The sequence below is a fragment of the Phalacrocorax carbo genome, chromosome 3 (assembly GCF_963921805.1).
Source record: "Phalacrocorax carbo chromosome 3, bPhaCar2.1, whole genome shotgun sequence".
In the NCBI taxonomy this organism is placed as follows: domain Eukaryota; kingdom Metazoa; phylum Chordata; class Aves; order Suliformes; family Phalacrocoracidae; genus Phalacrocorax; species Phalacrocorax carbo.
Window position 1 is genome coordinate 82,349,518 of NC_087515.1, and position 24,975 is coordinate 82,374,492.

At 37.0% G+C, this 24,975-nt stretch overlaps 1 protein-coding gene across 1 annotated transcript in view; it reads right to left on the reverse strand.

Moving 5' to 3' along the window:
* Window positions 1-8,929: 8,929 nt before the first annotated feature.
* Window positions 8,930-24,975, reverse strand: part of GRIK2 (glutamate ionotropic receptor kainate type subunit 2) — a 417,871-nt gene continuing 401,825 nt past the window's right edge. The window contains exon 16 of the mRNA XM_064447555.1: window positions 8,930-13,886. Coding sequence (XP_064303625.1) covers window positions 13,722-13,886 — 165 coding nt within the window. The 3' untranslated portion in view covers window positions 8,930-13,721. The remainder of the gene's footprint in view (window positions 13,887-24,975) is intronic.

A 24,975-nucleotide genomic window follows, 5' to 3' on the forward strand; every position in this document is an offset into this window, starting at 1 on the left:
TAGGAATTAAATTACTAATAGCTGGTGATTGTTTCGGAAAACAACATTATGTTTAACACGATCCAGAGAAGAAAAGTTCTGATTCAAAGCCATTCCAAAGTGGTGATTCTTTCAGGATCTTTTTCTGTCCCAAAAAACAAGCATATGTTGTGGGTTTCCCCATGTTCTGCCGCAGTCTCCTCACTCCGTTTGCAGCACTCTGGCTGCAAATAAGTCAGCGGTAGAGCTGAGTCCTCACACTGAACACAGCTGAAAACTAGGACTTGGCCAGCTTGAGGCCCTGATAACCATCCAGTCAGGGAAAATGTGCAGAGTAACTCTGGGTGCCCATTAGCAGAGGTGCTGGGAGGTCACCTGTTGCTGGACGCTCCTTCCCAAAACAGCTGTGCATAGGATGGCTGGCCACAATCCAAGCCAACCAGACACTCCAGCCTGAAACATCATGGCCAGGCCTCCCGTTACAAAAGTTGTGCTACAACTGACAGAATCCAGCATCATTCTCCAGTTCCCTTCAAATGCAAAAATATGTTCTTGTAGTATTTCTGTCTCAACTTGGGGAAAAAAGGATTTTTACATAAGGGTAGACTAGATTGAATCACAGAATCACAGAATCACAGGTTGGAAGGGACCTCAGGGATCATCTAGTCCAACCTTTCTAGGAAGAGCGCAGGCTAGACAAGATGGCCCAGCACCCTGTCCAGACGACTCTTGAAGGTGTCCAACATGGCCAAATCAACCACTTCACTGGGGAGGTTATTCCAATGGTTGACTGTCCTCAATGTGAAAAATTTCCATATGGTGTCCAATCAGAATTCCCCAAGAGCAATTTGTGTCCATTCCCCCTTGCCCTCTCCATGTGACTCTGTGTAAAAAGGGAGTCTCCATCTTCTTTGTAGCTACCCCTTAAGTACTGGTACATGGTGATGAGACCCCCTCTGAGCCTCCTTTTCTCAAGGATGAACAAACCCAGTTCTCCTAGCCTATCCTCATATGGCAGCTTCCCAGGCCTTTGACCATCTTGGTGGCCTTTCTCTGGACCCCTTCCAGCCTGTCCACAGCCTTTTTGTACAGCGAGCACCAGCACTGTACACAGTACTCCAGGTGTGGCCTGACAAGCGTTGAGTAGAGTGGGATGATGACTTCTTTATCTCTGCTGGCGATGCCCTTTTTGATGCAACCCAGCATCCTGTTGGCCTTCTTGGCCACAGCAGCAAACTGTTCGCTCATGTTGAGCTTCCTGTCCACCAGGACCCCCAGGTCTCTTTCCACAGAGCTGCTCTCCAGCCAGGTGCATCCCAGTCTGTGTTGCACTCCCAGATTATGTTTTCCCAGGTGCATGACCTTACAGTTCTCCTTGTTGAACTTCATAAAGTTCTTGCTGGCCCACTCCTCCAGCCTGTCCAGATTTCCCTGCAGAGCACCTCTCCCTTCTGGAGTGTCTACTTCCCCACTCAACTTGGTGTCATCAGCAAACTTCATCAGGCTACACTTGATGCCGTTATCCAGATCACTTGTAAAGATACTGAATAGCATTGGGCCCAATATCGATCCCTGGGGGACTCCACTAGTGACATGTTGCCACTTGGAAAAGGAGCTATTTACCACCACCCTTTGGGTGCGGCCTGTCAGCCAGTTCCCCACCCACTGCACAGACCACTTGTCTAGGCCATAACACATTATTTCTCCAGGACGAGACTGTGGGGAACCGTATCAAAGGCTCTCATTGCCTACAGCTGTCGGTTGTGATAATACATAGCTCACTTAAGGCTTCTCATGACTGGAAACTTGCCTGCCCTCCCACATTTTCATTCTCAGTTTACTGCAGAAGCAGTCATCATATGACCACAAAACCCAAAAAATAATAACAATTTTAAAAAAAGACCTATGATGGCCCAAAGTCGGGAACATGGTTAAAAGGCTAGAAAATGGAGAAAGAAGAGAATGTCTCCTTTTGGCAGCAACCTGGATTTATACTGCATTCAAATGGCCATGTAGCCACAATCCACCCACATTAAGTCAGGATTTAGGAGGCTACAGACACAGACCTTCTATCTAAGTTTAGCCAACTCACTTTTCATTGTGTCACTTATTCCATTCTTTAAATTGGAAAGCAATACTCTTTGAGGTCATTATGAGGATGTAAATTTTAATGCCTGTTAGGAAATCAAACACTGTAATGAAGATCCCCACTGGAAATATAAACTAAGTAAAACTATTACAAGAAGAGATAAACCAAAATTTTTGTTTACAGGCATTGAAGAACTCAAACAAAATATCTGCATCTCCAACAGATGGATATATAAATATATGAGTAAATTTAATCCACAAGCTGTTTTAACAGTCTCCAGGATGAAAAAGGACATTGGTTACATCTTTGAAAACTTTACAAAAATTATCCATAATTTTGAGCCATTATTTCAGAATTATAACAAAACTTATCCATAATTTAGTTATCTGAAAATCTGTAAAGAAACTGACACACTGCAAGGATTTTGTAATTAAGCTAGCAGACAAAAATGGAGTCAACTGTAATTATGAATCATTTAGAATATTGAAAAGAAAATTTAAGAGAATTAAATGATGAAATCTCTTATCAGCCACTTGCTGGTTATCTGACAGGTTTAAAGAGAGATTGATACAAGTTTAGAAATAGGATTAAAGATTGCTAATGAGAAGCTAAAAAAAAGTTTCACTCAAGAATAGGCAATCTTATCTGCCTTTTTATACACTGAATTTTAATGAATGTCTTACTGCCAACTTTTCAATGGATCAATCAATATTTACATTTTCATGTCATATTTATAATTTTTAGATCCATCTCCTAACATATTTTAAAATAAATAACTTAAGCTACATTTGCTTATCCTGTTTATCTTCACAAAGCCATTTGTCACTTTAAAAAGAGACAGCAAAATCAAAAAATGGATCTGCCTAGAAGACCAAGAAAGTAGGCTTCATGTAGCAATCAGTGCATCAATATACATAGTTCGTGAAAAAAATCCCCGCCATATCATATATGAGTAAGCCTTGAGGAACACAGGCAAGTGTGGACTGATACATATCTATTCCTGTAATTTACCAGTCCAAATATTCTGCAAAAATTCCCATTAATTTCATTTATGCTGGGCAAGATGTTAGATAAGTGGCATGATTATAGCATACACACTCACCTTCGTACTGAGTTGTTATGAAAAATGGTTGGCCAGGGACAGCATCCGTTTTAAAAATTAATCTGTGCCACCAATGGGGTGCTGGACTCACTGGGCTCAGGATCAACTATCTAGTTCTCATAACCTTTTCCTAACAAGTGAGATACATAAAAGTGGTTAAAATCAAAGTCTGTAGAATTTAGGATATTCAAGCAAAGCTCACACTGTTCAATTTTTAGTGCCAAAGATGTCAATATTAATTATAAGGCCTTAAGAGCCCAACATCCTAATAAACAGATGGAAAGTTGGGTGGTTCATTTAAATCCTAGAACCAGACTCCTAGCACGTATTTATCCCTGGATAGCTTATTACAAAGACCATACTTCATTGTACCTTCCCTTTAAAATATAATGGTACTTTGTAGTGTTTTCTCAGAGCAACACTTTAATAATAGCTAATTGATTTATGATACTCTCTGTGGTTTTTTTGTGTGTGGTGTTTTTTTTTTTACGAGCTTCCAAAGAAATCCTGGTAGGCCCATAGGCTAGGTTTGTAGATAAACTGAAGTCCCAGCATCTTTCTAGTCATATCACATTAATTTTGTTGTGTAAATAGCAAAAGACATAACAGACATACTGCTGATGTGCTTCATGATTTAACTTGGTTGTGGTAAAACAATTATACTAGTACAGATTTTTGATATTACAGAGGGTTTAAAAACATTAAGAAGCATTGAACAACTGGTGTCCTGGAATTGGATCCTTAACGCAAGTTAATGTGACATCATCACATAAATTTCTTGGACGAGAATATCTTGGAGACAAGATAGATACCATTCTGAGAAACCTCTTACCTCTTATTCTTATTGCTTTATGTAATGTTTGCATTTTGTTACCATTCCATTTGTCAGGCACTCTGCATGAACTCAGCGGTTAAAAATAAAAACAAAAAAAAATCAAAAAACAAAAAGGTAGAGAAATGGCAATGAAATTACAAGAAAAATGAAGGAGTTGTTATAATGAAACTCATGACTGCTAATAGCAGGTATCACAGGTTCACAAATGGAATATGAGTTGGTTCACTGTCTTGTAGAAACTAAAAAGATCCCTATGCTTCATAGATAATTTCTGGAATACCATGTTAGACTAGGGATTCCTATAACATGGACCCATGTACGGCAGGAATAAAGAAAAGAAAAAGAAGTCTAGCAATCTGAATATAATACCCATCACAAGAAATGAAAGCTTTGAGCTGAAACATGGAGGACTTGTAATTTCAATAGCCTGCATATCATTGGGTTATTTCGATTCTAAGGGCCATATGTTGTCTCTCTGAAGATAGATTCTGGCCAAAAATCATCTGTCTTGTAGAACACTGTACTGATCTTAAAATATATAGAGATAAGCAAGAGTCCAGAGCAAGTAGCTAGTAGTAGATGTGAGTTATTTTGAGAGCCACTAATTGAAAGAAACCAAAAGATAAAATTAAAAAGCCTGATAAGCTTTATCAGGCAGAACTACAAATATAGCTGTCCTTCAACATGCTTCTTGGATACTTTCTTCTGAATCTAGGACTGATTCAGATAATGACAGCTATTTCAACTTCTTTTGGTAATTTTAAAGCTACAAATGTGCTTCTGCAATTACCAAGTTCATAAGAGTCTGCCATTTAAAATTCTACTATCTGAGAGTTTACTGAGTCATAGGAGAGTATTCTGGTCTAGAAAGAGCTGCTAGATCTCATGAACCTTGAACACAAATAGCTTTTGCTTCCCCCCCCCCCAAATCTGGCAACTCTGCTTCAAAACTTTCAGAGTGAAAAAAAGAAAACATGCCCGTTAATAACATATGCTGAAATAGCTATCCATTTTGAGGCAACTAAACAGTCTGAAATGTTTCAAAACAGAACTGTGCACCTCCTGCTTTCATTCACCATGCTGCTCACTCTGAAGTAGTGAATGTTGTTTAATCTCATTTGCTGAGATTAAATTTTCTTTTTTTTCTTTACACCTAATTGGATAAATTACTAAAGTTTGAAGTCCAGCTGGACAGTTATCTAGTTGTGGTTCTTTTGGTAAGGTTCAGAAATTAATCAGAAAAAAAAAAAAAAAATCTGTAGAAAAAAAATATGTATTTCTGGTTATTTTCAAAGCAGAGGCCAAGATTTTTTTCATTACTGAATAAGAGTTCCAAGTGAATAGAAGCACCCTTATATCTGCTGAAAAGACAAGACAGCAGGGCACAATCAGTCCAGGAGATTTCTACAGTGCTTTGATGATAACTTCCTGACACAGGTGATGGAGTAGCTGAGAGATGTTCTCTGCTGGATCTCATACCTACAAACATGGAATAATCAGGGTGATGGACAGCATTTGACTGCTGGTGATGGACTTCAGGATTCTGAGGAAAGAGGATCAGAGCAAAACATAGGATCATAATCCTGGATTTCAGGGGAACAGAATTTGGTCTTTGGCATTACAAGACCTGCTTGGAAGAATCCCAAGGAAAGCAGTCATGGAATGCAGGGACGGTGTTACAAATGCCAAAGCCCACCCGGACTGAATCCAGCAAGCATTGTGAAAGGCAACAAAAGGTTTTTCTATGGATATATCAACAGCAAAAGGAATACTAGGGAAATTGTGGGATGGCCGCAGACTGCAGGTGGAGGTCTGGTGACAAAGGAGATGGAGAAGGCTAAGTACTCAGTATCTTCTTCATTTTGGGTCCTAATGGATAAGACTGGCCTTCAGAAAAGCCACATCCCTGAGGCCAGTGGGAAAGTCTGGAGAGACGAAGACTTACCCCTGGTGGACAAGGATCAGGTTAGGGAACATTTAAACAAACTGGACATATATAAGTTAATGAGACTTGATGAGGTGCTCTGGCAAAGGCTGAGGGAGCTGAGTGATGTCATTGTGAGGTCACTCTTGATAACCTTTGAAAGCTGATGATGGTTGGCAGAGATGCCTGAGGACTGGAAGAAAGCAAATGTCACTCCTACCTTCACAAAGGGCAATAAGGATGATGTAGAGAACTACAGGCTCATCAACCTCATCTCCATCTCTGGGAAGGTGATGGAGCAATTCCTTCTGGAAACCATTTCCAAAAATATTAAGGACAAGAAGGTGACTGGAAGTAGTCAGCATGGATTTACAAAGGAGAAATAATGTCTAACCAACCCGATAGACTTCTGTAATGAGAAGACTGGCTTAATAGATGAGGGAAGAACAATGGATGTTGTTTATTTTTACTTTAGTAAGGTTCTCAGCATTATCCCCCATAACAACCTCACAGACAAACTGATGAAGATTGGACCAGGTCAGTGTCAGTGAGGTAGATCAAAAACTGTCTCAACTGTCATGGTCAAGGGGTTGTAATCAGTGGCAGAAAGTCCAGCCACAGGCGAGTAACAAGTGAGGTACCCAAAGGGTCAATACTGGGTCTCGTACTGTTTAATATCTTCATTGATGACCTGTGTGATGGGGCAGAGGGCGTCCTCAGCAAGTATGCATATTACTCAAAGGAGGAGTGGTTGAGAAAGCAGATGTTTGTGCTGCTATTTGGAGGGACCTCAACAAGCTGGAGAGATAGGCCAACAGGAATTACATGGAGTTGAACAAAGAGAAATTACATGTTCTGCACCTGGCGAAGAATAACTCCATTCAGCAGCCCAGGCCAGGGGCAAACCAACTAGAAAGCAGCTTTGCAGAGAGGATCTGGGAGTCCTGGTGGACAACAAACTGAACATGAACCAGCAATGTGCCCTTGCAACTAAGAAGAGCAACAGAACCCTTGGCTGCAGTAGGAAGCCCAATGCTAACAGGCCAAGGAAGGAATCCTTTCCCTCTACTCAGCACTGGTAAGACACATCTAGAGTTCTGGGTCCAGTTCTGTGGTCCCCAGTACAAGAGAGACAGGGACATAACAGAGTGAGTATGGCCCCCAGCAAAGGGCCACAAAGATAATTAAGGGATTGAGCACTTGTCATATAGGGAGATGCTGAGACTCCTGGACTTCTCAGCCTGGAGAATAGAAGGCTCAGCAGAATCTGATGGAGGAAAGATGGAGCCAGACTCTCAGTGGTGTCCAGTGAGATGATAAACTGTGAGCACAAACTGAAATGCAAGAAATTACCTTTAAATGTGAAGGGAAAAATATCTTTTCCACTGGAAGTATAACTGAACACTGGAAACAGAGATGTTGTGGAGTCTTCATCCTCGGAAGTATTTAAAACCTAGCTGGACAACACCCTGGGCAATCTTTAGTTGATCCTGCTCTTGCTTTGAACAGGGACATTGGACTCAACAGCGTGCAGAAGACCCTTCCATCTGGATAATTCACTAAACTCAGCGATTCAAAACCTCAATGATTCTGTGATTTTGTGAGTCTAAGATTCTTTAAGAGTCTATGATAAGCCACAAGTAATTTTTACTTAACACAAATGAACATTTTTAACATAGGCATTAAAGCATAGAATGGGATAGCAGATGTACATATCAGAAATTTCTGTTGGTCTGCCTGAGGCTAAATCGCCCAGCCATTTAGCATAGTTAAAGCATAAAGAGAACGATATGGTTACCATCACTATATTAGGTTGCTTTCCATTCCCTGGGCTTAACAGCCAGCAGCTGTCTTGTGGGAGACTGGCAAGAGACAACCTTTGGCATAAATCTATCATAAGGTTTGAACTTGTACCTTCAAAACCAAATCTCTACAGATCTGATCTGTGATAGATGATGTAGCCCAAGGAACATTATCAACAGTTCAAACCTTTATCAATCTTCAATGTTTTCATATAATTTTTCAGGTAATTTTAATGTAGGACTGAGTCTCTTATTTCCTCCAAGCAAAACTCCTACAGTCATGGCAAAGAAGGAACTCTAAGATCTTTCCATTATTTTTAGCTCATGTTAGATTCCCTAAGTAGTTGGAAAAACTAGGCATAGGTTATATGACAAGAAAACAAATGCATTCTCTTGGCTCTGAGAATTCTTGAAAGACTTATTGATGTATAATTTCCAGTGTACACTTCAATATTTGGAAAAATAAAGTTCATCGTTACAGAGTGGCATTCCTTGAAGAAGAAACAGGTAAAAGAGAATGATGATATGTTTGTCCACAAGATCAGATGCACTGCTTCTTTTCATTTATCTCAAGTCAGCATTTTTCTCAAATTCCCACAATTCTGTCATTTCAGCAGTCATAGAAAGCTAGTGTTGTTCGATATGAACAAGAGGAAGTATTTCTTTAGTTTTAATTAAAATTATCATTCATAGAAGATGTCTAGTGATGTTCATAAAATAATAAAAAAGGATTAGCATAGATTTTGACAATGAGAAACTTGTTGATCTAAGTGGGCAGATACAATGAAGGAAGGCAAGGTGCCTGTTGTTTAAATTAACAAACTGCTTAATCATAGCTTTTCCAAGCTTAAACCAATTAAAAGTTCTCTTTTGCAAAGCTCATCCTCCATATAACACTTCATGTTTTCCCGTTTTTAATGTAGCTGATTTCCTATTAAAACATTTATAGAAATATGTGAACATGGTGTTCTATACCCTGACCACATAGGGAAATTTCCAGTAAGATGAATCAGTGTGATAGCTCCTTTGTGTTGGTTTTATTATTTTTATTTTTTGATTATTCTATTGCTGTAGTGATTAGGATTTCAGGCAATGACCTAAAACAATATATTACTAGACTGGCAGTCAATCAGATCACTATTACTTCAAACATCATTTAAGAAGATCTACTTTTTTATTATTTATATAGCTCCATAGTTCATGGTGCTACATAGAACAAATCAAAGACAGATTCCCTGCCCCCTAAGAGCTTACAGTCTAGGCAAGTACAAGAACAACAGGAGGAGATAACACAGGCAGGGGACAGAGAGGGGTAGTAAATGAAGAGAAGGACAATTAGATTACAGTCACATGAAAAGCTAGCGTGTTTATCTTGGTGGATACAAACTGGGGAGATGAGGTGTTTGAGTAACTTTATTTTTAATTAGAACTACAATTTATAGGAAAGCCAGAAGAAAAAGGTTTTGAAAAGAAATTTGAAAGTGTCAGAGGTGCTTGTAGGAAGGCAAAGAGGCAAGACTGGAAGGGAACAGGAGACTAACATATCTGAGGTTGGAAAGCAATGGTCTTGGATGTCTGACGAGTCAACCTCAGTGACCCTTTCTTTTCTTACACATCTTTTAAAATATGACAAAAAGCACAATTGCTCCTGTACACCTAAATGCAGGCTGGTATCTTATTTTGCCTTTAATATTGTATCAGTACACATTTGGGAATGTATTGGACAAAATCCTGATTTCTCTGAAGTAGGAGTTTTGACACTGCTTTCAAATTAGTCAACATTTCAATCATATTTTGTGATTTTTGAGGTATTTGGAGACTCTAGGATATTTGGAGACTAGAGTGAAGTTGTGTCTAAAGTACTTTAAATATTTTTCTAATATTCTTAATATAATAATAATAATAATAATACAAAAATTAGGTTGTAGCATTGTCTTTTACCTCTTTGTATGCTGATAACTCTGCTCAAGACTCCTTTTCTCTGAAAACATTTTGATTGTGTAGAATATCAGCTCATTTCTCCTACTTCTATTTGAGGCTTTGGATTTAGGTGGAGTTTTTTCTTCATAAATTATGCCTTTTCCATTCTGAAATATTAACTAGCTCGTGTAGTAGGGTTAAACAATGTTATTTGGGGGTTTTTTTGGAAGATTCTATGATGAAACTAGGAAGGATTATTGCACAGAGCCTCAAGTAATATAAACAGGGAAGAACAGGTTCTTTCAACCTATACTGAATTCTTCAACTGAAAATTGAGATAGAAACTTCAGAAATAATATCTCATCCAAAAACTACCAGATACTCCCTGGATATGTTTGTATTTGTATAGGAGAATACTATTAAGTACCCTGCTGATGTCTATAATGGGCTAAATCCTCATTTACTATAAACACCACATATCTCTTGATTTCATTCAACTATTTGGCTCAGAATTTTCACTACTAGTTCTTCACAAATGACATTTCTTGAAAAGCTAAAGGGTTGGGGTTTTTTTTTTTTGGTTGGTTTTTTTTTTTTGGTCATTTATTCTGTAATACCCATGTAGTTATCTATTGCTATATAACCATGCTGAGGTAACCTAAAGATCCAACTGAAATCTTGAGTATCCTTAAAGATTATAGACTTCGACCTTCCTTGAAACGGATACAGTAAAAAAAAAATGGTCCTGCTCAGTTTTTACCTCCAATTTTCATCCACCAGGTAGCACCATATAACTAATCTATAACTGCTTTAAAAGTCTCCTCTAGAGTGACATTCAAGGTCAGTTAGAGAATCGCCCATCACCCTGTCCTGGGAAATCAACAGACTAATTGGGCTATTACATGAAACCAGAAAAAGCAGTTAGATACGGATTCTGAATCGTCATGGGCCAGATACTCACTTGATTTTAGCTGGTGTAGTTCCATTGACTTTAATGACACTGCAGACGTTTATACTACGTGAGCATTTGGGACTAAGCCATTCAAAGGCCTTTCAAAATGAGGAAGTCTTCTTCAGAAGAGAGGACTTCTCTCATAACAGTGAAGGGAAAATGAACTATTGAGCTTTTTGGGGTATTAAACAACGAGTAGTGTTTTCCACTGTTTTGGGGATCAACTCTTTGTTAGTCATTTTTCATTAAATGTCTTAATTTTCTGTGAAAAATATAAAAATAATTACTAGTGCACAACAAAGTAACAGGATGAATTAGTGTATAATTTTTAAAAAAAACCATTATCCTACTATGAATCTGTGGAGCCATGCATTTCTAGTCACAATCTTAAATACAAATCTCCAGTTACTTTGCATATTTCCCTTAATAATAGAAGGCTGAAATTCTCACTGAAATCTTAATTAAGCCACACTACATCTGCATTAGGATTCTTGTTCCTTGGGGGATTTTGACCCAATAAAATATTTGGGACATATTCTGCAATCACGCTTGTTTTGGCTTACATGAATCTTAATGAGAATTAGTCATGTGCATCAAGGTGAGAATGGAACTCCTGCTTATTTCAACAAGCTTAATGGAGAAAAAAAAGGTTTGTTTGAATATAATACAGCATTTTATTACATGATTTTACAAATTTTATTGTAAATCATCAATCAAATGCAATAGCCAATTATTTTTTCCATTCCAAACCATCATAATTAAGAGTTTTCATTGTGTTGTATGACAGTTGCTTGCTTTCCCTTTGTATTTTAAAGAATTAACTCAAAATTAAATATGTATTACATAAGTATATTTTTCAGAATCTTTACTGAAGGTGTTTTTATCTCATTTATGCTTCAGACGAAGACAACCTCTTCTTTGTTATCACAGAAATTGGGATGAAAATCTCACAAATATAAGAGAATTTGCTTTCTCAGTCCCTATTCACAATGGAAATGGCCAGCTCAATCTCTGTGAAGATTTATGAGAACTGGGTAGTAGACACAAACCTCCCCCTTCCCCCCAGATTTCATGATATAATTTCTACAGTTTGGATGATATATCTTATATTCCTGTTCTAGAAAGATGACGATAAGATTATATTAAATCCCAGTAAACAAATTTTCTCATTACTCACCAATGACCGATTATCTATGATAATTTAATATTTTTTAATTAGCCAAATTAATTATTTTCCATATAAAGACCATCTTCATAATCTCTTTTGGTTGACATAATATTCCTACATAGCCCATCCTATACATTTTTTAAATTGATATACAAATAAATTTACAGTAGATGGAGGTGCAAGATTCAGCATCTGTAGGGCAGTTATTTCAAAATGTTGTGTCCAGGAACTCACCACAGACAGAAGATATAAATTAGCTTTGAAGCAGCTAAGAGCCGGATCCTGCAAAAACTTATCACAATGCTTCTCTCACAAATCCCAGAAAACTCTCTGGACACGCTTTTAGTGGCAAGAATTGGCAGGATAGGGCACTAAGCTGAGGCTAAGTACCAGTACTGACACAAAGTACTGTACGTATGTTGCTCAAATCACACAGCAAAAATAAAACAACTAAAACTGACATAATTTTAATGCTTTTTTTTTTTTTTTTAATTTTGTGCATTGGATTCAAACAGCAAACTGAGTGCACTTTAACTGTTATCACAATGTGGTCAAGAGGTCTGTGTCTTTTACCATTTACACACAATTGTTCATGACAGTATGTTATCAGCCTAGTGGAAACCAGGGGTGTAGCATGGTAAGCAGTGGTGGTAGTGCACCTATTTTTTATATTATCTAACTTGAAAATATGTCTCTTCTAAGATTCCTTTTTCTTGATAAAAATAGTTTTCACCAAACGTTGGTGGTGCACACGCACTACCATTCATGCTTGGCATCACACCCCTGACAGAAACACATGTTCTTATTTTGTTGATAAAAAGTATTACAAAAATTTCCATACAAAAACTATTTTCATAGAAATCTTGCATTTCCACAAATAAACCTGAACATTTTTTTTAAAAAAAAAACTGCTCAAGAATTTTGTTCATTTAGTACTGTGACTGTATTGAAAAATGCAGTCCTCCTTAAAGTTCTCCACATTCACTTCCTTTAGGTGACCCATCCCACTTCCAATATTAGCGAGAATTGCACAGGCTCCATTGAGTTCAATTAGTAGCAGGAACAAGGGTTTCAAAACCCATTGAGGCTAAAATGCAAGCCCTCTATGTGTGAGATACACAGCTTCCCACCCCCCTCCCTCTTTTCACAATTAAAGAAAAAAAAGTAATTGCTTATATCTAAAGGTTGTGAGATACATTCCTTTGTACTAAAGAAATTTTCATTCATCTAAAAATTGGGACAAAATTATGGAATTTTTTTTGTTGTTTTCTTAGATCAAAGTTCCAGCCCAGGTAAATTACTGATTTTTTTAAATTTTATTTTATTATTTATTTACTTAGTTCAGTGACACAGACAGTCCAAAAAGCAGGTGAGCATCCTCATGTTTATCTTTCTATTGATGGGATTCATGTTTCTTCACTTTAGCATTTCTCCCATGCAGGAAGCTCATATCACCTGTCCAGATGGTAGTTTCAGTCTACCAGCAGTTACCAACTCTTCTATGCTTGGAAGTTCAGAAGAACATATGGTTTCTTGTTCCACTACAGTTCTGAGATATTACTTTTACTAGACTCCTTCCGTTGTTAGTATCTTGGACATTCATTCTCCATCTCCTGGCAACCGTTGAACTTCAAAAGGAACCTGTAATTTCTCACTGAGACTGCATTTGAAACCAGCCACAAAACTCACATGGAACATTCATTCATTCAGAATGGTGGAAACCCATGACAAACAGTGTAACCCCGCATAACTTGGTTGATCCATGATGCTTGTGATTCGAGTCTGGCCATTGCAACTGCTGAGATCACAGAGTCTCTAGTTCATAGACACAGCGGCATGAGGTAACTCATTTTATTTTGCACAGGTTGCATATTTCCACAGGAAACATTCTCGCAAGGTTGTTTGGAAAAAAGACGACAGTTTGTGCTTGGGGTATTTGGCTTCCCAGCTTTATGCCATGGTTTCTTTACCTGGCAACCTTCTGTCGTTAAACGTGTGCATGTTGATAACTTCTTCTGTTTTCACAATAACGGGGGCCTGTGGCTTGTGTTTTAATCGACGCTGACACTTCAGAGACATCCTTAGCTCCTCTACCATGGCACTACAGAAGGACCTCTACAGAGGAAAATAGAGGAAGAAGAAAAAAATAAAATCTGTAAGAAATGTCCAGCTGCAATGTCTGGAAGCAGATTCACTCTACTGGCACAGTCTTGTCAGCCTTGTAAGTTTGCTTTGTCTCAGCCTAGAGTTCATAAAAATTGCTCTCTTTTAAATATGCATCAGATAATAATCAAAATGACTTATCGAGCTGTGATGACTCAGTGAAAAAATCACCTTGTCTCTACAATTATTTATCTGGGAGCTACTGACTATGGATGCCTATGACACACAAAAATATTTTAAACATGTTCTGTTAACAGAGTTTAGTCTTAGAGGATAGCATCTGAATGTAACATGTATATCAAATATTCAGCAAAATCTCCTTGCCAGTATTTCAAAATAATACATTTAATGTCTATATGATTTAAATAGCTGTTCCTCAACAAAACAACAACCTTTAGTGTAGAAAGTTTCCTAAATTAATGTTTAAGTACTGTTAAAATGCAGACTCATTACTGAAAACAAATATCTACTCCATTATTTTTAATATCTTCTGTACCTAAACACTTCTGCCACTACTGACTAACACTTGTGGAGTATATGTTTGAAAAAAATTATTCAGTTTCATTGATCTTTATGAAGAGCATATTATCTGAAAAACAGTTTATTAACATGTTTTCATCAAAAGCTGATCCTCAAAGCCCTTTTTCCATTTTACAATGCAAGACATTTCAAAGGTAAAATAAAATCTCCCTTATTCCCTCACTCTGATTGAATTCTCCACTGCTAGTAATGTGATGAGCAATTAGCCTCTTCTCAGTGTGAGACTGAAGTACAGATGAAATGTGGAAGTAAGGAAGAGGAATCTCAGTTTTAGGGTCTGTGAATCAACCACTTCTATCATATAGTTTAACTTAAATGTTCTCCAGTGGAGAAATGTATTAACTAAATAACACATTCCAGAGTCTGAGATGTTAAGACAACCCCCTGACAATTTCTCTCACCCAAAGCAAATTTGAGGTATAATTTAGCCCTTTGCTTTCTTAATAACTAATCTGCAGTCCGGGGTGGGGGGAAGACAAAGCACCTGGAGTTACTGTAAATACCTCTTGATCATTGTTTGATTTTGTGTGATTAGTGGTAGATCATCGGTCAAAATATTATTGTCTACTTTATCTCCCCAATCAAGAACTCCGCTTTATTTGTAAACAGTTACATTTCCTTTATTCATACAAACCTGGAGTTTGGAGATTAGATCCAGAAAACATTTAAGCACCTCACCGTACCTAGTTCTTTGGGAGCTTAAATTGAATCTGTGTTTATCAAAATCTGCATTCTGCTTCCAACCTCTAGGGCTGAAGGCACTCTGAGCAGTAAGGCACTCAGTTTTCCACATTAAACTTTATAGGTTTGTCATTTGTCCATAATCAGTAGAAATTCTGCTAAACAAATTGGTGCTTGGCCTAGTCGTGGATCCCACCAGAATTCACGCTCAAGTTCTCCAAGCATAAGGTCATCAGTTCAGTAAGTGTGCTCTCAAAGGATTTAACAAATCAAGTTCCTCAAAAAAAGTGGCAACTGCTGAAGAAGGACACATGGCACACGTTACAATTTTATTCTGTGTAACCGTTCATCAGCTACAGGATTAGAGCTGAATGTGAGACACATTTGAGAGCGTCAATTCAACAGTGTCTTCTGCTAGAGGAGATTTAAGCTTCAGTGTCTCAGCAAAGGGCTGTAACCTACAGGCATTAAACGATTTCAAGGTAAAAAAACTTGCAGCTTCCAGCTACTGGTCCTGTTCCACTTTGCATGGAAGCAGTTAACGGAGGCAGAGCAGGAGAAAGGGACAGAGGGAGACCATCAATCCCTGTTCTGTAGATTAGGGATTTTATATATATAGGGATTATAGCACACAGTGGCAGAGGAAAGGCTTCAGTGGTAGTTCCTGTTTCAGTGATGACTTCAATAAGCTTATGTAAAAATCTGTTTAGTGTAAAAGAGTACAAAGTACAAACATGAGTTGTCTCAGGGGGTTCACCCAAATCCAGAAAATACGCCCTCTTCTCTTACCCTTTGCTTGAATAAAGGAATAGGCAGGTGGGAAGGAAAGGGTAATCTTAATCTGGCTATGATATTCTTCCTTTCAAATATTCCTTTCTCTTGCTGTGTTTGAAATAAAGGTGTGATAGAAAGGGTTTAGCCACCTACAACTAAGAAAAGTTTAATTGTGTATCCAAAGGAGAGGAAGGTATATATATATCTCTGGTGCAGTCAACCACAAGTCCTTCAGAGGCCGAAGTCCAGGACAAAATCAGTCATTTCTGGCTGCCTACATGGAGCGATTTCTGCAATGGATACTCATTAGCAATCCCTTTCAAAAATGTTCTGGTACACTGGGTTGACATCCAAGACAGAATTTATGGCTTTCATTGTGTGAATGAGGTGGCTAAAGTTTCTAATTGAATAGTCTGAGCTGTAATATGTCAGATCTTCACGCCTAAGGTATCTTTGTTTAGAACTGTGTAAGGAGGACACTGTACCTCCTTCTTATCCAGCTGTATTTTGAAAGAAAATATTCAGTTCTCTTAGACTTTCTCTTTTTTTAAGAAAGTGCTGTTGCTTAACATCAGAACTGCAATTAATATTATGAATCTGAAATTAGCCCTGAAATCTTTTGAAAGGGCAAGATTTAATTTAATATTCCCTAATGGTTTACAGGCTAAATTGCTAAGGCTTGCAGACCTTGGCATTTTCACTGTGGATGGGACCTAGCACAGAACTCGGGAATTTCACGGGGAATCCATTAAGAACTAAATGCTGCAACTCTCAGCATTACACCACCTCCAGCCATTACATGGTTGTCACCTCTAGAATCAAAAACCTAACTGGAACATTCTGAGGAACAAAATGCTTCTAAATTTAAAAATGGTGCGTTAGCACTTAACATTTTCAAGATTGTGCCCCTTGTCTTTTTTGCCAAGACACCTAACAAGAGCGCCAAAACAGAGTGAATCCTCTTCAGGATGCATCAGTCCACCAAAACCTTTTGCAAAGATCTGCAAACACTTACCAAAGTTAATGTTAGGTAATATCAGTAGGAACAGGATTACAATCAACAGCCAAGAGGAAAGAAGATACATGCACTTGATGCTAACATTCTGAAATATCCTGAAAATAAGATCTCAAGAAACTTACCAACATATTTTAGCTGAGAATTTTAGCTGGATCTGAAAACTCATTAAATGAGAAATGTTGGCAAGACTGACAGTCTTAAAAAGACAGTTAACACAATTTTGAGATAACTATTTTATTTAGAAAATTCTTCCATTATGTATTTTCAAATTATTTTGTATAAATTAAGCTCATGGGAACTTATCTGCATACATTGTGTTACTTGATTTGTAATTACTTCATTTACTAATATTTTATGTATGCTATGTATTTTAAAATACCAAATGTCTGAAAACAGTAAGCACTATTAGCTCCCAGACAGCACCACTGTTTTCGTAATTGAGCAATGAATAAGACAATTTTTTTTTTTCCAAATTGCACTCACTCATGTATTTTAAAAAAGATTAATTCAAGGTCATGGAGAAGTTCATGGGTTCTGTCTGAGAAATATAAGGAAGAGTTTTCCTGGATATTGTAAAATCATGTTTACAAAATGGTTTACAAAGGAATACTTTGTTTGACCTCTTTTTTAACAGAAATCATTTTCTCGTCTCATTTCAATTCTGATCTGTGTAAAGTCACCATTTTCTGTACAGTTAAATTTTGTCTTCTTTCACTGTTAGGATACAACTTTTGGAGTAACAAGACATGACAAAAAGCAGCAGCTCTAGAATACGTTTTTTTTTGGTGACAGATAAATGACATTTTCAGATATGATTTTAGAAAATACAATCCAATGTCACGATCCTGATTTCAATTGATCATTCAGATTGTTAATGAAAAACAGTGAAATGTTTACAGAACTTATAGGCTATATTTCAAAACTGTTGTCCATCATAAAATTGAGCACCTTTAGTATATTTTACAAGACCCTCCGCTTAATTTAAAGAAAATAACCGTTTGCCCTGACTTACCTTCCATACTGCAGGCATGTTACAAGAACATCAGTTATTATTGATTTTTCACCAACCCTTACAAAATCGTAAGTTGTCTTCTTTAATGTTACCAGAAAGTAAATGCTGCCTTCCAAGTCATCTTAGATCTAACCAAATAGTAGAAGAGTTGAAGGAAGGGATACAGTTCTCTAAACACTAGTGCAGTTAAGTGCAACTGTTCTGTTGCAGCAAAATAATCACTATAAAACATTAGAACAAAGAGCTGCAAATCTAAGTGGGCAGTTCAAGCATACATGATAAAATTTTAATCAGAAATGTAGTTCTTAGCTCTTTAACACAAAGCAATTCTGAAAAAAAAAAAATTTCCTTAAGAAACAAGAGTATAAAAGTAACTGATACCTCTTTCATTTGCCATAGATGACAGTTCATAAGTCATGTAGGATCAAGATAATAATTGTACGAAATGTTACCACTGTTTACAACCTATTTAGACAGCTTGTGTACGGCTTTACAGCCTGAGAGAAAAACATATCTTTGCATGTATATATTAATATAAAAGCTAGACAATATTTAAACTGTTTTCATTATATTGCTTTATAGGAATTTAGAAAGATAATTAGAAATCATATTAGCATTTGTTAGACACAGAATTATGAGACTATCACCATAGTTTTTTTGCTTTTAACAGCCTAAAAAGAGCAACAAGAAGACAGGAATGGCATGCCCGCAGAACCTTTAAGAGTCTGATTTAAGTGAATAATATTCAATGTGTTTTAAATATAAACATCTCCAATCGATCACTGTTTTATATTTTTTTCCCTTTTTGATGCAGTTAATATAAAGTTGACTGTCAAGATTCATTAAAAAACTATTATTTACTCAGGAGCTCATTATTTCCAGTCTTGTGTGTCATATTATTTGAAGCCTTGTTTAATTTTCTTAAAAGAGTAACAGCAGTAATCCTGCATCGTCTTGTTATGTTACGGGTCAGTGTTCTAGCATCAAGTAGGATATATCAATCAAACTGGTTTTCATCTTATTGAAGTTAGCTGAGAATGAGTGCACAGTGCTATCCTGATCCTCCCAGCTAATCAGTTTCTGCTTCCATATGCCACTCCTCCTGGGATTTTGAATGTGTATATGGAAAACCTGTCAACTATAAAGCCCCTAGACAGAAGCACACATCCTAGCAAGATGTTGACTTAGGATCACAGAGAGATGCACAATTAATGGAAGGAAAATAACCTCAGAAAAAGAGAAGTCATATTTCATTGTAGTTGAAGTATTACCATTTCAAAAGAAGTTAAATTGTACTTGTAATGATCAGATTTTTAGGTTACTAGTCTTATACATGGTTGTTGATCAAAGGTTGAACACATACATATGTATATACATATGCATCTATATATAGATAATATGATTAGTATAAAAATATTGTGCCACAGACTTTTCTGATGTAGCACATTTCCATAATCCATACCAAGTATAATGCATCAATACACCCCAAACTAAGTTCACATCGATTAGCTGAAAGTATCACCAATATATTCTCAATTTCAGATTTAGCAATTATTACCTTTTGTTTTGGTAAAAGTAAAATGAGCAGCCATTTTAGGAAATTATTTTCAGGCCAAAAATGGATGGGAGCTTCCATTGCCTACTCAGATACAGACAATAATACCAAGCAAAAGGAAAATTATAATTCTGTAAATGAAGTTTTGCTCCACCATAGTATCTACAAGTCAAGACCAGCAGACTTGTTCCAGACAGCTTGGTGAAGCATTAGGTGCTTCACCCTGTAACTGAATTGAATACTGACTGTTTCAAGGACTTTTCTAGCTATTTTACAGAGAGGATCTTCAAGAATCTGATGGGACTGACCCTTCCTGTAATAAAACAACACTGAAATAATCTTCCATGGGCTGAAGTGCTCACTGAGTTTGAGAGTTATGAGATGAACTTAGATGACATACAGGACCTCACTGCAGGCTACTTCTAGCATAGATCGTTAGTGTCTCCCAGTGGGACAATAAGATTCCAGCTTGCCTTAAATGATCTGCTCAATAAATTATCAACTGGTGTCCAAAAAACCAATTCAGTCAACTCTCAAATTCTAAAATTTATTTCCTGACAAAACAAAATGCACTCTGGTGGATGAGAGAGACTTTTGGCAAAGTAATTCTGATTCCATTTAAAGCCTTCTGAAACTATTTAACATGGTTTCCAGTCTTGAGTGCAGCCTGACAGCTATACCAGTTCCTGTGGCTGATGGGGAATTCCTACCAGTGCAGAAAGCTTTTTCAAAGGTGGCTTTGTTTAGCTCTGCCAGCAGCCTTTCTGGCCATCGCGCTGACCATGATATTTTTCTGACTCACCTGTGGACCTAGGCTGGGGCAGATGGGTTTGCACTTGTGTGGTTCCACTCTTTCCTCTCAGAGAAATCCCAGAGGATGGCATAGGGCAATTGCTCATCAGCCCCGAGGGCTCTCTCTCATGCGGGATTCCACAGGGTTTCATCCTGCCATCTCTCCTCTCAACATGTTTATGAGGCCACTGAGGAGATAATGAAATAATTTGGGCTGTGGTGTCATCAGCACGCAGATGATACACAGTCCTACTCTCTTGTCAGACCAGGATGGTGCAGTCATTTTGTGCTTCCAGTACCTGGCTGAAATAGGGGTATGATGGCAGCTTAATCCCAGGGAGATAGGTGCTATGTTGGACAAGTAAAGAGAAGCATTCAGTTGATGTTATCTACCCTTATTACTCAGTTCCACCTCTTGTGAAAGAGGTTTACAGTCTCAGATTTCTCCAGGTTCCTAAGTTTGGTTCTGGGTTTTTCAAATTGGATCAGTGATGATAAGTGTTTCAGCCAGCGGCAATAATTTCTACTGGTGTGAAGCTTGCCACACCAGTCCAGGTCTTCTTCCAGAACATATTGCTGCAGTACAGTGTCCCTGGACAATGGCTACAAATGACTGCCAGGTGTTTAAAAAGTGCTGATAGCAATTCATAGTACTTCAGCCATGTAGCTGCTGCTGAGCAAATAAATAACAGAATATACGGTACTGCCTATCTGTTTTAGAATGATATCCAATGCAACATTTTAATGGTTTTGTATGTTGTGCAGGGTATATTTCAGCCTTTCAGGAGAAATGATCCTGATTGCACTAAAATCAGTCACCTGAGATCTGGTGCTTTCAGCCACTGGATGTTAAAGTTCATTCACCTGTTAAATCACTGATGATCCTAGATCTAAATTCATTCCCTGTTCATCCAAGGAAGGTCAGGCTTGTTGATCTTCAGGCATGGTGAAAGGAAGTGATGATGTTATGTAATTAATCCTTTGGAGTGTGAATCTATCTGGATTAAAATACTGTATATAACATCATAGAGTTTAATTTGAAAATAAATAGTCCATCTTACAGAGACAATGTAGAAGATAAATACAACCATTCTTACCTGAGTTTAGCTGTATCTAAAAAGCTTTTTTTAAAGTTTGATGAGCTAAAGTCCACTGTACATTTATTTATTCACTGTAAAAATTTGTACTAGTTTTATAGTTCAGTGTGATAGTATAAACTTAACAAAATTTGGCATGGCCTCAAATCATATTGAACAGAGAGAGACTATTAGTATTAATTTAATGCCAACAGTTTCTACTGTTTTGGAAACACTAACTATTATAGTCATATTGCACTACATAATATCAAAATGGTTAGCATCCGTTTCTCTGTAATTACATGGCTTCATCTGGCAGTCTAGGATATTTTCTCAATCTAAAAGGCAGCTGGAAGTGCTTGTTGGTACTTTGCTGGCTTATACAAAAGTCAAATTAATCTAAATCAGATGAACTAAAAGCTGTTTGCTACTGCACTTAGCTATAGTATAGCTGATTAATTCAAAACACAAAGGTTAATATTTATGTATCAAAATATTTATACATGACTTTTTAAAGTAATATTTACGGCAAGACAATGAAAGATTATTAGAAAGACATGAATTTTCTATAATCTGACTTTTTTTTTCTCTGAGAATGAAGAAAATACTTTTTCTCAGAGGAGCCATTAATTATATGAATTGAATCATGCTTTTTTCTACTGGAGAGTGGAAGTGAACTATACTTACTATAAAATAAATTACATTTAGGGGTTTCCAAAAATTTTTTATAGAATTTTAAATTATTGTCAAACACAAAATATTCCATAACTTGGACCTGTAATTTAAGCCCTGATCTTCAAGTCAGTATCCACGGAGCAATAGTAAGCGTCCTGAAATCATATTCCTACATTTGTACTTGTGCAATAGTCAGCTTTACAGAAATTTCTTATCTTTCTGTTCTTTGTTTCTTGTATGATGCAAAATAAGATATTAAAAATACTTCAGAAGCAAGGTCCAATATCAAATAGCTATTGGTTGAGCTGCAATCAAAAATCAAAAGAGATCTTGGTTTTAATTTTTTATTGTTTGCAAATAATTTTTAAAATGCCACAGTCAGTCAAATTGCCTTTTTCCACTTTTTCATTTTTGTGTTTTCATATCTTTATTTCTGTGAAAGGTGGGGGGTTTTGTGGGTTTGATTTTGGTTTGGGGGGATTTTGGTTTTGTTGGTTTTTGTAACAGTCCCTTCCATTAGAAAATATCCTTTAATATGTGCTTAGATGTTTTCCAAGAGGGTGTTTAATTATAATTAATACCTCAACTTCAAGTAATCTGTGTACTTGCACTCACACAAATTAGCCATACAAGTCTATACATCCACATACTGTGCTCAAGGGAGTACAGGATGATAGAAGGTCCCAATTTTCCAACTGCATATCTACAGAATGCAATGTGCTAAATTTGGAAGAACATTTCCTTTTATGAGCTGTCACAGCTGCTGCTGCTTTTCCCAGCCAACATTAAAAATTCTGAGGTTACTCCATTACAAAATATGACATGACAATACAGACTACATCACTGACTGTATGTTGTATAAAAGTTACTTGGAATATAAATCCCAAAGCTTTTACTTTGATTTAGCAAGAATGCCCACATTCTTTCATTTATTGTAGCCTGAGGAACAGGCTTTTCAACTTTCAAATCTTTTGAACTTGCCTCCCCCTGGAAAGGAAAAAAAAATCACTAGGATGGGATTTACTTTGGGGTTGTTCCAAAACTATTATAACTTATTGTCCCAAATATCAAAGGCTTTTGATATTAAACTATTAGGATTATTCTCTGAACTCCAGTAACACTGACATAATTGCATTTTTTGAGAAAGTAATAAAAAAGACTTTAACGGAAACAAATTTAGTAAAATTTGGAAAAAAAACACAAACCATAAAGTATTCTGGGAAAGTAAGAAGGGATCCTAAAAAATCATTATTCGTATTAGATTATTGTGGTAATTTTGTTTTGCACAGCTGTTAAGGTAACAAGGAAAACAATGATAGAAATATTGACTTCCTACATATCCTGCAGATAAAGAAGCATCCAAAATATTTCAGTACTGATGAACTTCTTCCTGTAAGACTATTCCATATAGGACAAGTCACATGCATGTACTTTGCTCACCTCAATTCTAAAAAGAAGCATTCTAAGACATTATGAATTAAATTCATCCTGGTGCAAAGACACTGCAAAAGAACCTTGGCATATAAACTCATGTTAGCGTTTATACTAACTTCATGTAAACAGATCAAGGACAGTTAAACCATATTTGAGAGAAGCACAATCAGGACATGGTGTCAACTGCATATGGTTACAGCACAACAGCTTTTTCAGTCTAGCAGCCCTTGGCCCCTCCTTGCCTCTTGGGAAGGATGTGGGTCCACTACATTAATATAACCACATTTCAAGATAACTTCTCAAGCCAACACCACCTTCTCCAAAGAAACCATGACCAGGATAGGTGCAAGGACAACCATTTGCAAGGGTGACAACAACCAATGTTCTGTACATTCCCGACACTGCCTTCAGCAATACTGTGAATTTTAACCTAAAGTTTTCAGCAGTGCACACATAGTTTCTACCACACAGCTGCCATTTATGGTAACATCTAATCACTGTGTGAAGGTGGTATCGAAATGGAAGCAATCTTAGACAAGACTTTAAAAAAAAATACAAACTAAAAACAAAAATAAAAATGAAGGAAAGGTCAAAAAACTCTCAAACTGAGAATCATCAGTATGTTATGTTAAATATTAATGGTCTTCAAGGTCAATGTTTTCCCTGGCCCTTATGATAATAATATGAGCTATACAAAACTAAGTGTATGAAATGGACATAAACCCATAACACATTGAAGCACATCAATTTAAAAAAAAAAAAGGGGACATAGTAATTGTTTTAAATGGCCTCTGTTTCTAACATTGCTTATTCACTGCCCTCTGAGTGCCTGTTAAAATCAGGGAGCAGGTCATTCCCCAGCATAAGCAATTATAAAATGCAAATGACTGAGCATTTATTGTCAAGATTGGCTAGATAAAAAAGGTCTGCTTCATAACATGTTTCCAAGCAGATGACATAATTAGATGTTTATATTATAAACAATAGGAAAGAATACAAGCCTTTAGCATTTTTTTAGAAAGGCTGCAATTAAAAAATCGGTGAGCATTGTGACATAAATTCTATTAAAATGTAACAATTAAATTTCCCTCTGAGAAATAAGGCGGCACCATCTTGTGGTTACTCTGCAGGAATGCAGTCAGGCCAGCCTCCAACCTGCCATGTCCTCCTACCCCTTCCCGATGTGCCAACTGGAATGTCAAAATTCTGCCACAGACAAGGACAATGCTTTGTCATCCCCAATACTCCCTCTGAAAAAAAACCAGTGAGACAGACTATGTACTAAGTAGGACAAGAGGAGATATTTAGCTCAGAATACACCTCTGGTTATCACATCACTCAAATATGTGTTTGAGGTAGATAGCAGATTCAGAATTACTGGCAATTGTAGTAAAACCACACTTAATTTCTAAGACGCTTATGATCAAATACTACCATAACCTAACATCTCTGCAGCTCAGTAAAGGTGCATGAATTTTTGATCC